The sequence below is a fragment of the Haliotis asinina genome, chromosome 15 (genome assembly GCF_037392515.1).
Source record: "Haliotis asinina isolate JCU_RB_2024 chromosome 15, JCU_Hal_asi_v2, whole genome shotgun sequence".
NCBI lineage: Eukaryota > Metazoa > Mollusca > Gastropoda > Lepetellida > Haliotidae > Haliotis > Haliotis asinina.
The window spans coordinates 29,235,639-29,248,262 of NC_090294.1; the positions used below are offsets into that span (position 1 = coordinate 29,235,639).

A 12,624-nucleotide genomic window follows, 5' to 3' on the forward strand; every position below is an offset into this window, starting at 1 on the left:
GGTTCAAATCAGCCTACTGATAACAATGTCACAATGTCAGTATACACAATGTCCAACTAAGAACAAGAAATATACAGAGGGAAGCAAATAAGGGAACACCACTTGAGAGCTGGTGATGAAAATCTTAAAGGAACCTTTGAGTTTTCCTGTATTCCTTTATTTGTTTTGCTCTGTATATATACTGGCTGGACATACTTCCTACATCAAAACCCAACCCAAAAGTAGTCAGCACTTAAATCGTGTAGATACTGCATGGATGTCCACAAAGGAGGGCCAGTTCTTGGTCACTCCAAATGCTGCAAAGTGAAGTCCCAAGGATATCATCCACGATATCTTCGGGGTATACGTTCCAATGGACCTCCCTTACCCTGAATGCATCTACATTCTCCCAAAAGCCAGTCAGCTAAGCCACCATTACAACCCAGCTTGCCAGTGTCAACAAAGATAGCAGTCGCAGCTGTGAAGGTTTGTTCGCAGTGCAACTCATATTTGGGGGAAATCATACAGACAAATTGATAGGTCTGAAACTTATACATGCATGGTTTGTGTTGCCAAGTATAACTGGTTAGATAATTTATTAAGCAAAAATGTGTTGTGATTGGTTCACTCAACTTCTAGCGTAGACACCTGATAGGATAAAAAGTCAGTCAAGGGAGGTAATATACTTATTACCCTTAAGACAATATATTTATTACCCTCAAGATATCGAGGATGCAAGCATATGGGCCAATGGCCAAAGTGTTTCCTCATCTGTGGACACTTCGGACCAGCCAAGACATACAACTGGCAAGTCCTGTCAAATACAGGTATGTCCCTGCAGAACAACACCTGTGCATCATACACCTGGCTGACTGTCACCACATCCCACCTCACCTGCTCACTGCCTGTAATTACTACTAACCTTCGGTGGCAAGCCTATCCTCTTGAAGCGTTTCCCGACCGCCGGCACATGATCTCGAATGTTCTTCTTTGTGACTGCTTTTGCCCTGTCTATTGCATTGTAGTTAAATGTATCACTTGCTAGCTTCACAACCTGCAACAGTCCAGTTGTGACAATCACTGTAGGGCATGGGTTAGGCCTGCGGCATGGAAAGGAAGGGTAAAGACGAGCTTCAATTGCATCTCAACGAATGTTGGTTTATTTTCCAAGAGGAATAATAATTAAATAAGATTATGAGTCTAGCTTAAAACTGTTTTAAAATGAACAACAAAATTGTAACAAGAAAACTGTAACATACTGGTTTATTTATCAGATGCAAATAATTTCTTCCTCACAGATTGTGCATAATGTATTAATAGATGATTTATTGCTGAGTTCTACATTGTCTTAAACAGCTGTTTTCGTTTCCCAACAAATTTGCGTTAACTGTATTGATTGAAAAATTACAATGTCTGTAGAAGTGGAAGAGTTACTTCCATTCATTCTAAAAATTAACATATGTTGAACTCAAAGTAAACGAGTGAGTTAAGTTTTACACCGCTGTCAGCAATATTCCAGCATCATGGTCTGTAAATGATCAGATCTGGACGAAACAATCCCAGGATCATGAACATCGATCTATGAAACTGGGAATAATGACATGTACAATAAGTGTATATGGATGACAACTTCTTTAATACTGGAACACGACGTTTCAATACAGGTTCTTGTATCGTTTTCAAGTTATTCTATTTACTTCCAACTTCTCAAACAATAATGACATGTGTCAACCAAGTCAGCTAATCTGACCACCCGGTCCTGTTAGTCGCCTCTCATGACAGGCATGTGTTACTGAAGATCGATCAGTTCCAAGGCAGATCTTCAAAGATCCAAAATAAAGGAAACTGCCCACTGACGCATGACCAAATAAATAATAACACGTCCTTTTTCCTTATCACTTCCTGAACCTTCCAACTAACATTACTTCACTGCAACCATATTTTTTTAACAAACCAGAAGGATGCTGATATCAGGTGAACTTACTTTGGTTTTGGGGACAATGTTGAGTCCCAGTTTTTGGTCCACCACACTGGCGCCAGCCTCGGACAGGTATCCCTGGTTTGGCACCAGACAGCTGCGACCGAAGCAGCATGGACAACACAGCTTGTGCATCCACTTGGTCCATTTGGGATTCAGTTGACCGTACGGCTCCTCGTCCTTCGGCTTGAACACACCTATGGTTTTCTGAAAAAATATTGGCACAATGAACAGTTTTTTCACAATGAGTCAAGAAAGAAAACAAAGTTTCATTAGACATTTTGCAAGTAACATCCCTACATCCCTGCAGTCTTTATTCCTCTACCATCATGCCAAAGATTCTCATATAAACACTGGCCAGCAATCAGCCTTCACATGCTCTTTGCATCACTTGCCCCAAATTATCTGAAACAGACTGCTTGAAAAATCAGAGACTATCAAATATTCCAAACATCTCAATGACTTGGGAACAACTATTAGCTTAAACAACTGTTCAAAAAGTCATTCTGACAACTCGGATATACTCTAACTTTACCAATTCATCCTGCTTCGATTCTAAACTCTCACTTTGTTAATGGTACTGACAGCTGCACTATAGATTAGCAGTCACAGCACAGAGCCTATGAAACCATTTATTCCCACACATTCACTGACCCAATGAAACAAAGCACCTGTTGCCAAATGGATTCTATGACTTCTCTCCCAGAATGTATTCAGTTTTAGCAAACAGGCAAAGATAGATATTCTTGTCCGATCCAGTGTAACATAACATCAAGATTTTTTTGAGAAATTATTATCTAAACTATTAAATATTACCTTAGAGATTTGTGCAAATCTACATGTAACCATAGGAACACTGGAGTTACTGGAGTTCCCTGACCTTGCAGTGTGTGGCAGAGTACCATGTCACGCAGACTGGGAAGGTCACATTATTACACTCATGGTTCGCTGTTATAACGCACTGTAACTGTTTTAAGATTACCAGGGATAAGATTGGCTGTAATCTGTCAGAAAAGAATCAATACAGCCTTTGTTATATCCCAGTACTACTTAACGTGTCACTTTATCTGACAGAATAAATCTTAATGCTTGAGGAAAACAAGACGGTGAAACAGACAATACATCAGCTCAACCACAGAAAACGTGCAGACAAACTATCATGTATAACTAGAAAATCCTGCATTAACACCTTGTCTACTGGATACTTTCACACAAAAGGGCCACAACTCTGCACAATCAAGGGTGGTACCTTACAGCTCTACACTATCATGTCTCATGGACTTCCTCAATTTGTCATTGCCACACATACAGGCCGAATGTTGGAACTGCCGTGATGTCAGACCTGGGTCTGGGCTGCGGTGTGCTGAACATGACACTGAGAGACTTCACCGTATTTCCCAAAATGCCATGATGAATAATATGGCGAAAATTGCAACGTCACATCCTTAGTAGCACATTCAAATGGTTTTATGTGTGAAAAATACCCACCCAATATATAATGTTCCATGTATACCATACTGTGATTACCATGTACACCAGCCCAATGTACTGTCTCAGATCCACAAGTCACATACATCCAGTTATTATCCATACAACGAGAGAGCCGGTTTAATTCTATGCCATTTTTAGCAATATTCCTTAATCATAGCAAATATCGACAGTCATGCAGTACTCGAACAATGTTCACTTTACTTACAGCAAGTATGCTACTTTTAGCAATATTCCAGCAATATCATGGCACCAGAAATGGGCATCACACGTACCAATTGGGGAATCAAACCCTGGTTTTCAGCATGACGAGCAAACACTTCAACCACTAGGCTACCCCACCACTTTTATCCATACAATGGTTGGCAGCATGTCACATATTATAGACCGCTAACTACAGAGGTCTTTCTCCCTAATGCTGATGGTATCCAATGACGATCATCAGCCTACTAACAGATCAAGCCCTGCTGTGACAAGCGAATCCTGCTCCAGCTAAAGGATGCAGCTCTTGGGACATGAAAGCATGTTTGGGATGCCTGACATTCACCAATAAAACTGTGGAAGTTTTTCCATTTACAAATCTACTTTTTCTCAAGTAAACATGGCGCCTTGCACTATGCAACCAGGTGATTGTGACAGCAGAATCCAGATGAATGGTAACTTTCCTGACACAAATGTTTAGTACGATGCAGACAATGTAAATATTTCTTATGTGACTCACTGTACCATGTGTCCTTGACATGCAGCACTAGTCATAAATCACAAACAAGTTGCAGCCATGGTAGTGCACAACCATCGCCTCTGCTACACGAGTGAGTGAGTGAGTGAGTCAGTCAGTCAGTGAGTCAGTGAATGAATGAATCAGTGAGTGAGTCAGTGAGTCAGTGAGTGAGTCAGTCAATGAGTCAGTCAGTCATTTTGCAAATCTTTGTATTTCAGGTGTGTATCAGTATGTTTGATTGTAGGTGTGTATAACTAACTTCATTTGTATCATTGTAGGTGTGTATCATAGTGTGTATCATTGTAGGAGTGCATCCGATATGTACCATTGTAGGTGTGTATCATAGTTTACATTTGTACCTGTAATATCCCAGTCATAAAGCACATACAGTTTGTATCACATATGTACCACTACAGATGTGTATCACAGTATGTATCATTGCAGGTGTGTATCACAATATGTATCAATGTAGGTGTGTATCACAGTTTCACTATAGGTGTATATCACATATGTATCACTGTAGGTGTGCATCACAAATGTATCACTGTAGGTGTGTGGCATATATGTATCACTGTAGGTGTGTAACAGTATATATCACTGTAGTTGTGTATTTGTGCTTGCAGTATCACAGAGTCCTCCAGCACAGGGCACACATGGTCAGGAACCTTTTCTACAAACAAAACGTCAGCCACACATAATGAAACTGGCTTCTGGTGTCTAAGAATTTCCTGTTATTAGTCACACACAATATATTTCCTGACACTCAAAAATAAGACACTAGTAGCGGTCATTGTGACCCTACATTTCCTTAGCAAACACTCTTATCAAGAACCATATGTACTCTGATTAACAGGATATTTCTATATAGGATATACATTGATAATTACCATCATTTTCATTTTTATTGCTGTAAGTTGTATCATGGAGTAACAATTAATAATGAAGTTAGGTTAGCTCTAGCCCTTAGCCCAGAGGGTTTCCTAACCCTCTGTGGCCAGCCCATGTTATTTTGTTCTAGTAAATATAATTGTAATTAGCTTCTTGCCACTTTGGACTCTTTGCTGAGCTATATCCCCACGACCAGCAGGCCATGTAAGGGTGTTTCACCAGAAACTTCATTGGTTCATTTTATGCACCTCACCACGAGCTTCTGCAAGATGCATTGTCTGACACACACTGATCTTCTCTCCAAATACACCTATCTGCTTACTTACACGTACTGAACCCATCAACAAACACTCTGCATAAATGTCAATGTCACTGTCCTAAAATTTCAAAGAAAAACAACTCTCATTTAGCAAGGCCTGAAATGTTGAAACCAGGTAAACACGTTAAACAAACCAATGAAGAATTTTAACAATGAAAGTCAGAAGTCATCACACCCATCAGTGCAGAACCACAGTGCTCGAATCATGGTATTTGCTGTTGCATGTTCGGGAGGTTCCATGGCAAATGTTGCCTGCTGTCTGTGACCCCAGTGTGAGAAGGACAGTATTTGCTGGCCATATTATCACCACCATGTCCAGCATGTGTAACATCAGGGAGGACCCAGCTAGTCAGGTGATGATCATTATCACACAGGACTGAATACAAGTGACAACATTGTCAGGGCATCCCTGACAATGGAACATTTCACGCCCTGGATACAACACTTGCATCCTCTCACATCATTATCCCACTTCACATAAACAGTTTATGCTTCCCAGCAATCTGCTGAAACAAACTGTCCATTTCTAAAGTTCGTTCTTGTAGTTGCAACTATCAAGATTTATAGGATGTGAATTCCTACATCTTCTACACATAAAAATTGACAATGGATGCAAAAAAAACTGAATAGTGCGTCCACTAGAAACAGTGTTTTTCAATACTTTAATTTACCAACTGGCCATCAGGGCCTGCTGCTATCCGCATCTACACGCCCTGAATGAAATCTGCAGGCCCATTTGGTTAAAGTCAGACCAATAAAAACAAAATAGACTACATTGTACACAATTTCACACTGTTTCTACAAAATTAAGCGAAGTCTATGGCATGGGGACCCTCAAATACAGAAACATACATGTATGTATTTTCTAAAAATGCCTGCCAGAAATCAAATATACGTGCCTCTTCATGTTTCCTGTCTGCATCTGTTGCATAACATATAATGTGGCAATAATCTTTTTAACGGTTGCAAAATCCTTGACTTTATACTGCTTTAGCATTTACCTGGGCTGTATGAACTCAAAACCATCATAACAAAACACGCTTAAATACAAAGGTTAAATCTTCTGGCTATTTTTAATTTTGCTAAACTATATAATGTATTCCTCAAAGATTTTTCAGTGAAGGACACAATCTGGCATGATTTGGTATTATTCAGGACCAGTGTTACGAACGTGGCTAAAACACCACTGCAAGAAAACTAAGGGAAATATTTCATGCTTGATTAAGCATCATGCTAATATGATGCAGGATTATTAGATACAGACTGGAAATATTTCCTTAGTCTTTATTGTTCTTATTGACAAATGAATAATGTTTGCAGCTTGTATATTTACCAAAAGCTCTTCAAACTGGATTATATCTTCGGTCCCAAAAAGTGCCAGTTTAGATAACTTCCACTGTATATTCAATCAAAAGCAGTAGTACGAGAACAAACTGGTGTGTTTTTTATTGTATGCTTTCAACCTTTGTCGATTTAGCAAAAGACTTTGTATGAGAAGCCTTAACATTTGAGGTCACACTCTGATTTGGTTGATTTGAGTTCACGTTGTGATTTGGATGACACTTATCAATTCTGTATCCCAAATGCATGGACTGGTGCTCATGATGTCAATCACTGGATTATCAGACCCAAATCACTGTCAGACTTCCTTTATATAGCTACACTATTTTTAGTGGTATGTTAAAATGCAAAAGAACAGAAACTGTGAATCAATTTCAACATGAGTAAGTATGGTTTTACACCGCTTTTAGCAATATCACAATGGGGTACAACAGAAATGGGCATCCATGTGGGAATCATTCCTGGGTTTCAGACTTACAAGCGAATGCTTTAACCATTAGGTTATCTCACTGCCCCCAGTTTCAGCACACGGCCATGCCCATCAACTCTGAGCTGTCACATCGTGTGGGATGTTACGTAAGTAACGTCATCGAGTGGATATAACCTATCAGAAGCAAATCCATATGATTCCACATGAAAGCACCACAGTCCAGTGAGTAGCCTCTCACAGTGAGCACTCTCTCACAGTGAGCACATGCCTTCTTCTGACATCCAACTGGATTGATGATCTAACTTGAGGCTCTTAAACCCTTAGAATAGAACAGACGACACAATCAAAATGTCAGGTATATTTATCCTGAGTTTAGAATACAAGGCAGCCTAAATGACAATACCAAGGGTGTTTGGTAAAAAATCTGGAGATACATCAAAGACAGCAAAGTACTGTAGCTTGCCTCCGTCATATAATCCACAGCTGTGAATACTTGCAATACTGCAACGATGCCAATAAAATAATTGCCAGCATTCCATTAATGCTAGTATCAGGTTTTCTTGTAATCTTCAACTTTCAAAGTTGTCAACATACTATTTCAGTTCGTATGTAAAATACGCAAAACAAATGGTAATAATAGTAATACAGTACATAATGCAAAGGACCCACATTCCATTCATCTTGATGTCTGGAGAAGATTTCATTTGCTGTGTATTCTTGTTGAAAAGAATAAACTTTATGTCAGTGAAAGATCATTATCAAAGCAAACGCTGTTGATGGGAACTATCTTTGTTCAGTTTTGAAATTAGTGCAGCACTGTAGTTTGAGAGATTTTTCAAAAACATTTTAGTTGGATGTTAAATGATTCTTGAAATTTATCCATGTCAGTTTAATTCACATAGTCTATAGGCAGTGAAAATCATTTCGTGTTTTCATAAATCAGATTTTCGTGTAATTCTGTATACGAATGGTACACACGACAATCACATGGTAATACTGTGATAATCTAGCCCTTGATAGCTAAGATTATACATGTTTAACACTGTACAATGAATTATGATCATGCTACACAAAACCAGCAAAAAGCATTATTTTAACATTTCTAAATCACAGGTTGACATTTTGTTTTGTTCAGAAGACCAGGGGATTAAACATAATTATATTTAATTGTGTAATGACGTGGGCAATATCCCCAGTCATTGGTTAGACAGCTGGTTTGACTTGAACAATGGCTTTGATCAACCCACAGGCTATACATAAAACCAGCACACTACACATGCTGCAATAAAGTGAAGACATTGTATATTACTTGTGTTTCTTGAAATCCATAATACTGATTGCCTTCTGCTCATCAGGGGCTCCCTTCACAAAGCAACCTTTACTAAGGTTAAAGGTCACATGCCACCAAAAAATCAAACATAATCAAAACACAATTATCACTTATTCATGACATCTAATATACATTGCTGCTTGTTAAAAAACAAATAAACAAAATTATAAGCGTGCAATCGCGATTCAAACGTGCAATATTTTGTACTTGGGCTTACTTCCCTCGAAACGAAACCCTCGGGAGACCAAACCCAGTCATAGCGGGTGGCTGTGCACTCAAGTGTAACGACGGCTTCCGATTGGCTGGTTCATTTGCTGATACGCTGAGGGGCTCATTGTGTGTACAGAAAGATGATCTGTTTGATGGGCATTTTATAAGTTACTTGCTTTTGTGGCTAGTCACAAGAAAGTAAGATTCTTTATGGAAAACAACTTCTTTTATTCTACTTGATGCATCGTTTCAGTGTGGATTCATATACCGTTGTCAAACAAAATGATGTACACTAGAAGAAGTTCAAACTGCATGTGGTCAATGATTGAAGCTGTCTACTGTATATTGTCTTTAGCAGACAGGCAGGCAGACATACAGGTGTCAATAAACCAGACATTGAGCTTGAGGCTGCTTACTACAATCAACAAGTTTTTTTATGTAACAAGTAGATTATTTACTTGTTTGTGCACACAACCCAGATAAGACTACTGATCACGACACACTCCGAGCATGCATACTGTTTCAAGCTCCACGAACCTATTCACTGCGCATGCGTTATGGGCGCAGCGCAGCACAGCTGTTGAAACCAATATTTCCCCCAGCGGTGGGGGAAATTTAGTGAATCGTTTGAACTCCGATTTCGTGGGCTTTTTTTCATCGCGTTTTTTTTAAATTTATAAGTTGTGGTTTACATTGCATGTGACCTTTAACCTTAACTCCCATTCTTTAACATTATGCTACGGTTACCTTAGACATAAGTAACCTTAGTGCAATGTTAAAGAATGGGAGTTAAGGTTAAAATTAGTAAAGGTTGCTTTGTGAAGAGAGACCCTGAACTTTATTGGAATAATTATAAGGTTGAACGACCAATCTTATGAGTTTCAATGAAATACATACAATATGAATGCCATTCACAAACATACAATGTCAAAAAAGTGTTCATCAAAATAAATTATGCATTCATTCCACATATTATTCATCACATTCATAAAAAAAGCCAAGTACCCATTCCAGCTAAAATGGTTTCCAAATACCTATGTTGGTTGGGCAAGATGACCTAATGCACTACATGGTCAGATATAGTAACTTATCACTTGATGCAGTGTCTCAATGGCAAGGATCGTGCTCATGATATCAATCACTGGATTGTCTGGTCCTGACAGGAATATTTACTAGCCAACATTATAGAGTTTGAATGTTTCTAAGTGTGCCATTACCAAATATCCCAAACAATCACGAACATGTTGGTCAGGACATGCTCCTTGTTCCATCCTGCCTACTCTCTTGACATACTATCTGAGTTAGTTTACAACACACACCACTGACCCCATACAAAGTCATGTCTAGATTTCTGGTTAATACATGAGATCACCGTATCACGTCCTACAGCAAGTAAAGATTGACTAACAGATACTGTCTTCACTGACATCAGGTTGAGTTCTTGCTATTCTGGCAGCAAAAGTTGGCATGTCACTTTAATGTAAACCCCATACTCAAACAGAGTAAAAAATACAAATGGATCATTTATGACAAATAACGATAACAAAAAAACATTTTTAAGTCCACAATAACACAAAAGGGATAAGTACAGATTAAAAATCTAAAATGGTTTTGCCTAAAATTGTCACAATGTTGGGTTCTGTTCCACAAAAAGTATGACTAAAGATTGTATCCAAAGTTGAAGGCAAGACTCAGGTTAACAGTTGGGCCTTGCACAGTTGAATTCGTTCATCCAATCATTACTCCCTCTCTACAGTCTTGTAAATAATAACAATAAAAAGAACAAAAACATTGTGCACACTTATAAGTTGCTAAATTCACAGGCTAAAGCATGGTCAAGTCGATAGATTATTACCACAGTCACCAGATCAGTATGCAATCATTCTCATTTTCAACTTTTTGGTGCTTATACATCCCCCGCTAACAGTAAGGCAAAAGGTTACTTGAGTTTCAAGACTCCTTAAAACAAATATTTTAGCTAAAACTAAAATCAGCATTGAAAAATATAGCATCTGACAGTAAAAAAACTGTTTGATAATAAAAACAATGTCAAAACAAGTGATCAGAAATAACACAACATTAGAACATCTATCATTTAAAAAATTAAAGAGATCTAGTGAGAGCAGGCTTTGCCTACATAAAACAAATTCAAACCTCCAAAACAAAAACTTTGAGAGAATTTTCATTTATTTCTTCATAAAATGCAAAAGTGGGGCTAAAGTTAAATTTACTGATATACATCAGAGCATTACAGCATCAAATCACGCCAAGCAGTGGAACTTACATACATGTATGAAAACGTTACATCACAAGTGATTATGGATCATAATCTAGGGACAGTTTTCTGGGGATTATCTCTATTATGCCCCCTAGAGATATAGGACAAGTGTTACCCGATCAAGGTCATGCAGGCAATTAATCCTAGCACCATGGCGACGTTACCCTGGATAAATGACTGGAAAGATTACCTACTGGATCAAGCACAAGTACACGTATTAATATACACCTGAGGCTTAAAGCAATAAAGCCTTGGTCCTACAATACTGTAATGGTGTGTGATTACCTGTGGTGGCGAGGCTGTCAAAAGTTTGCATCATTTCTCTGAGGTGGTTGCACCCTCTTTACATTTATGTAGACAAGTTTTACTCTTCCTGAAAAGGTCAGTTATATGCCACCTTACATTTGGCAATATACTATACTGGGGCAATAGAGTAAGTCAGTTCACTTGTATGCCACACCCAACAAAATCCCAGCTATATGGCAGTGGTCTGTAAATAATCAACTCTAGACCAGACAATCCAATGATCAACGTTGAAAGCAGCAATCTGTCAACCAAATCAGCAAGCCTGACCACTCGATCCCATTAGTTGCCTCTTACAACAAGTATGGGTTGCTGAAGGTCAATTCTGTTAGCGATCAGCAATAGAGTAATGTAGTGTTAGTTTAATTAAAAAAGAATGATTGAGCATTTTCAAAACACAACAAATAGGATACAACATATCAAATACACGATATGATGTAGAAACCATAAATAATGCACAAAGTTTAATCACTGCGTCAGTACTGGATATACAATCAGTCCCAAAGCAAGCCAAGGACAGTAGAACCCAGAATATTTTATTGATTGGCTTTGTTACTAATTATGACGAGAAATGTACAGCATGTAGTATAACGATAGAAGGTGAATAAAACAATGACTTCATTGACCCACAGTTGTCATGAGAACAATGACCCCAAGCAGGCTGTGCGTCATTCTCAACATTAATATTTTCAAATTCCACTATGTGTGCTCTTCTAAGTAATGAAATGGCTCTTAAAATAATGAATATGGCTAGAATGGCACTTTAAGCTCTATATCTAAACACGAACAGGCTGTACTATTGACAGTCTGCTGGAGAATAATGAAATGAGACAACAAGCTACCTCACCAATCTAAAAATGTTGCAATCGACACTACTCCAAAGGGACATGCCTAACATTAAGCAAATTATATTGGTCTATCACACCAAACTATGTCGTATCCCTTTAAATAATGGCTGTTGTGGAGCTATACTTAACTGCAAAGGGCATTAAACATTAAAATGGCTTGACTGACTAAATTTGGAAATTTACATGTAAACTTAATAGAAGTTGTGATCAGATTTCACTGTCCTGAATATACTCATGTTCATAAATAGTGGCAGTGCGACATAGTTAATGATAAAATGAATCATCATAGTCTTAAAAAATGTTATGTGAAAATTTAACGGTGTGTGAAATGGATTGTCTGATAACATAAAACTCCAACAACATCTGTCTCCAGGCTACATACTACTGGGCCAACGACTGGAATTATTCACAAATTATATCTCTTCAAGGAAAGGTCATCTTCTTTTGTCTTATTCTCTTGTGATAAATACCCTTGACACATATACTTGCACAGTTCTGTTTGGGGTGTAAA

At 38.3% G+C, this 12,624-nt stretch overlaps 1 protein-coding gene across 2 annotated transcripts in view; it reads right to left on the minus strand.

Moving 5' to 3' along the window:
- The window catches only part of LOC137265521 (phosphatidylinositol 4-kinase type 2-beta-like), a 36,568-nt gene that overhangs the window by 9,604 nt on the left and 14,340 nt on the right, over window positions 1–12,624 (minus strand). For both annotated transcript variants that reach the window (XM_067800936.1, XM_067800935.1), the window contains exons 2-3: window positions 1,964–2,164; window positions 902–1,033 (exon numbers count right to left, since the gene is read on the minus strand). In XM_067800936.1, the coding sequence (XP_067657037.1) occupies window positions 902–1,033; window positions 1,964–2,164 (333 nt within the window). The remainder of the gene's footprint in view (window positions 1–901; window positions 1,034–1,963; window positions 2,165–12,624) is intronic.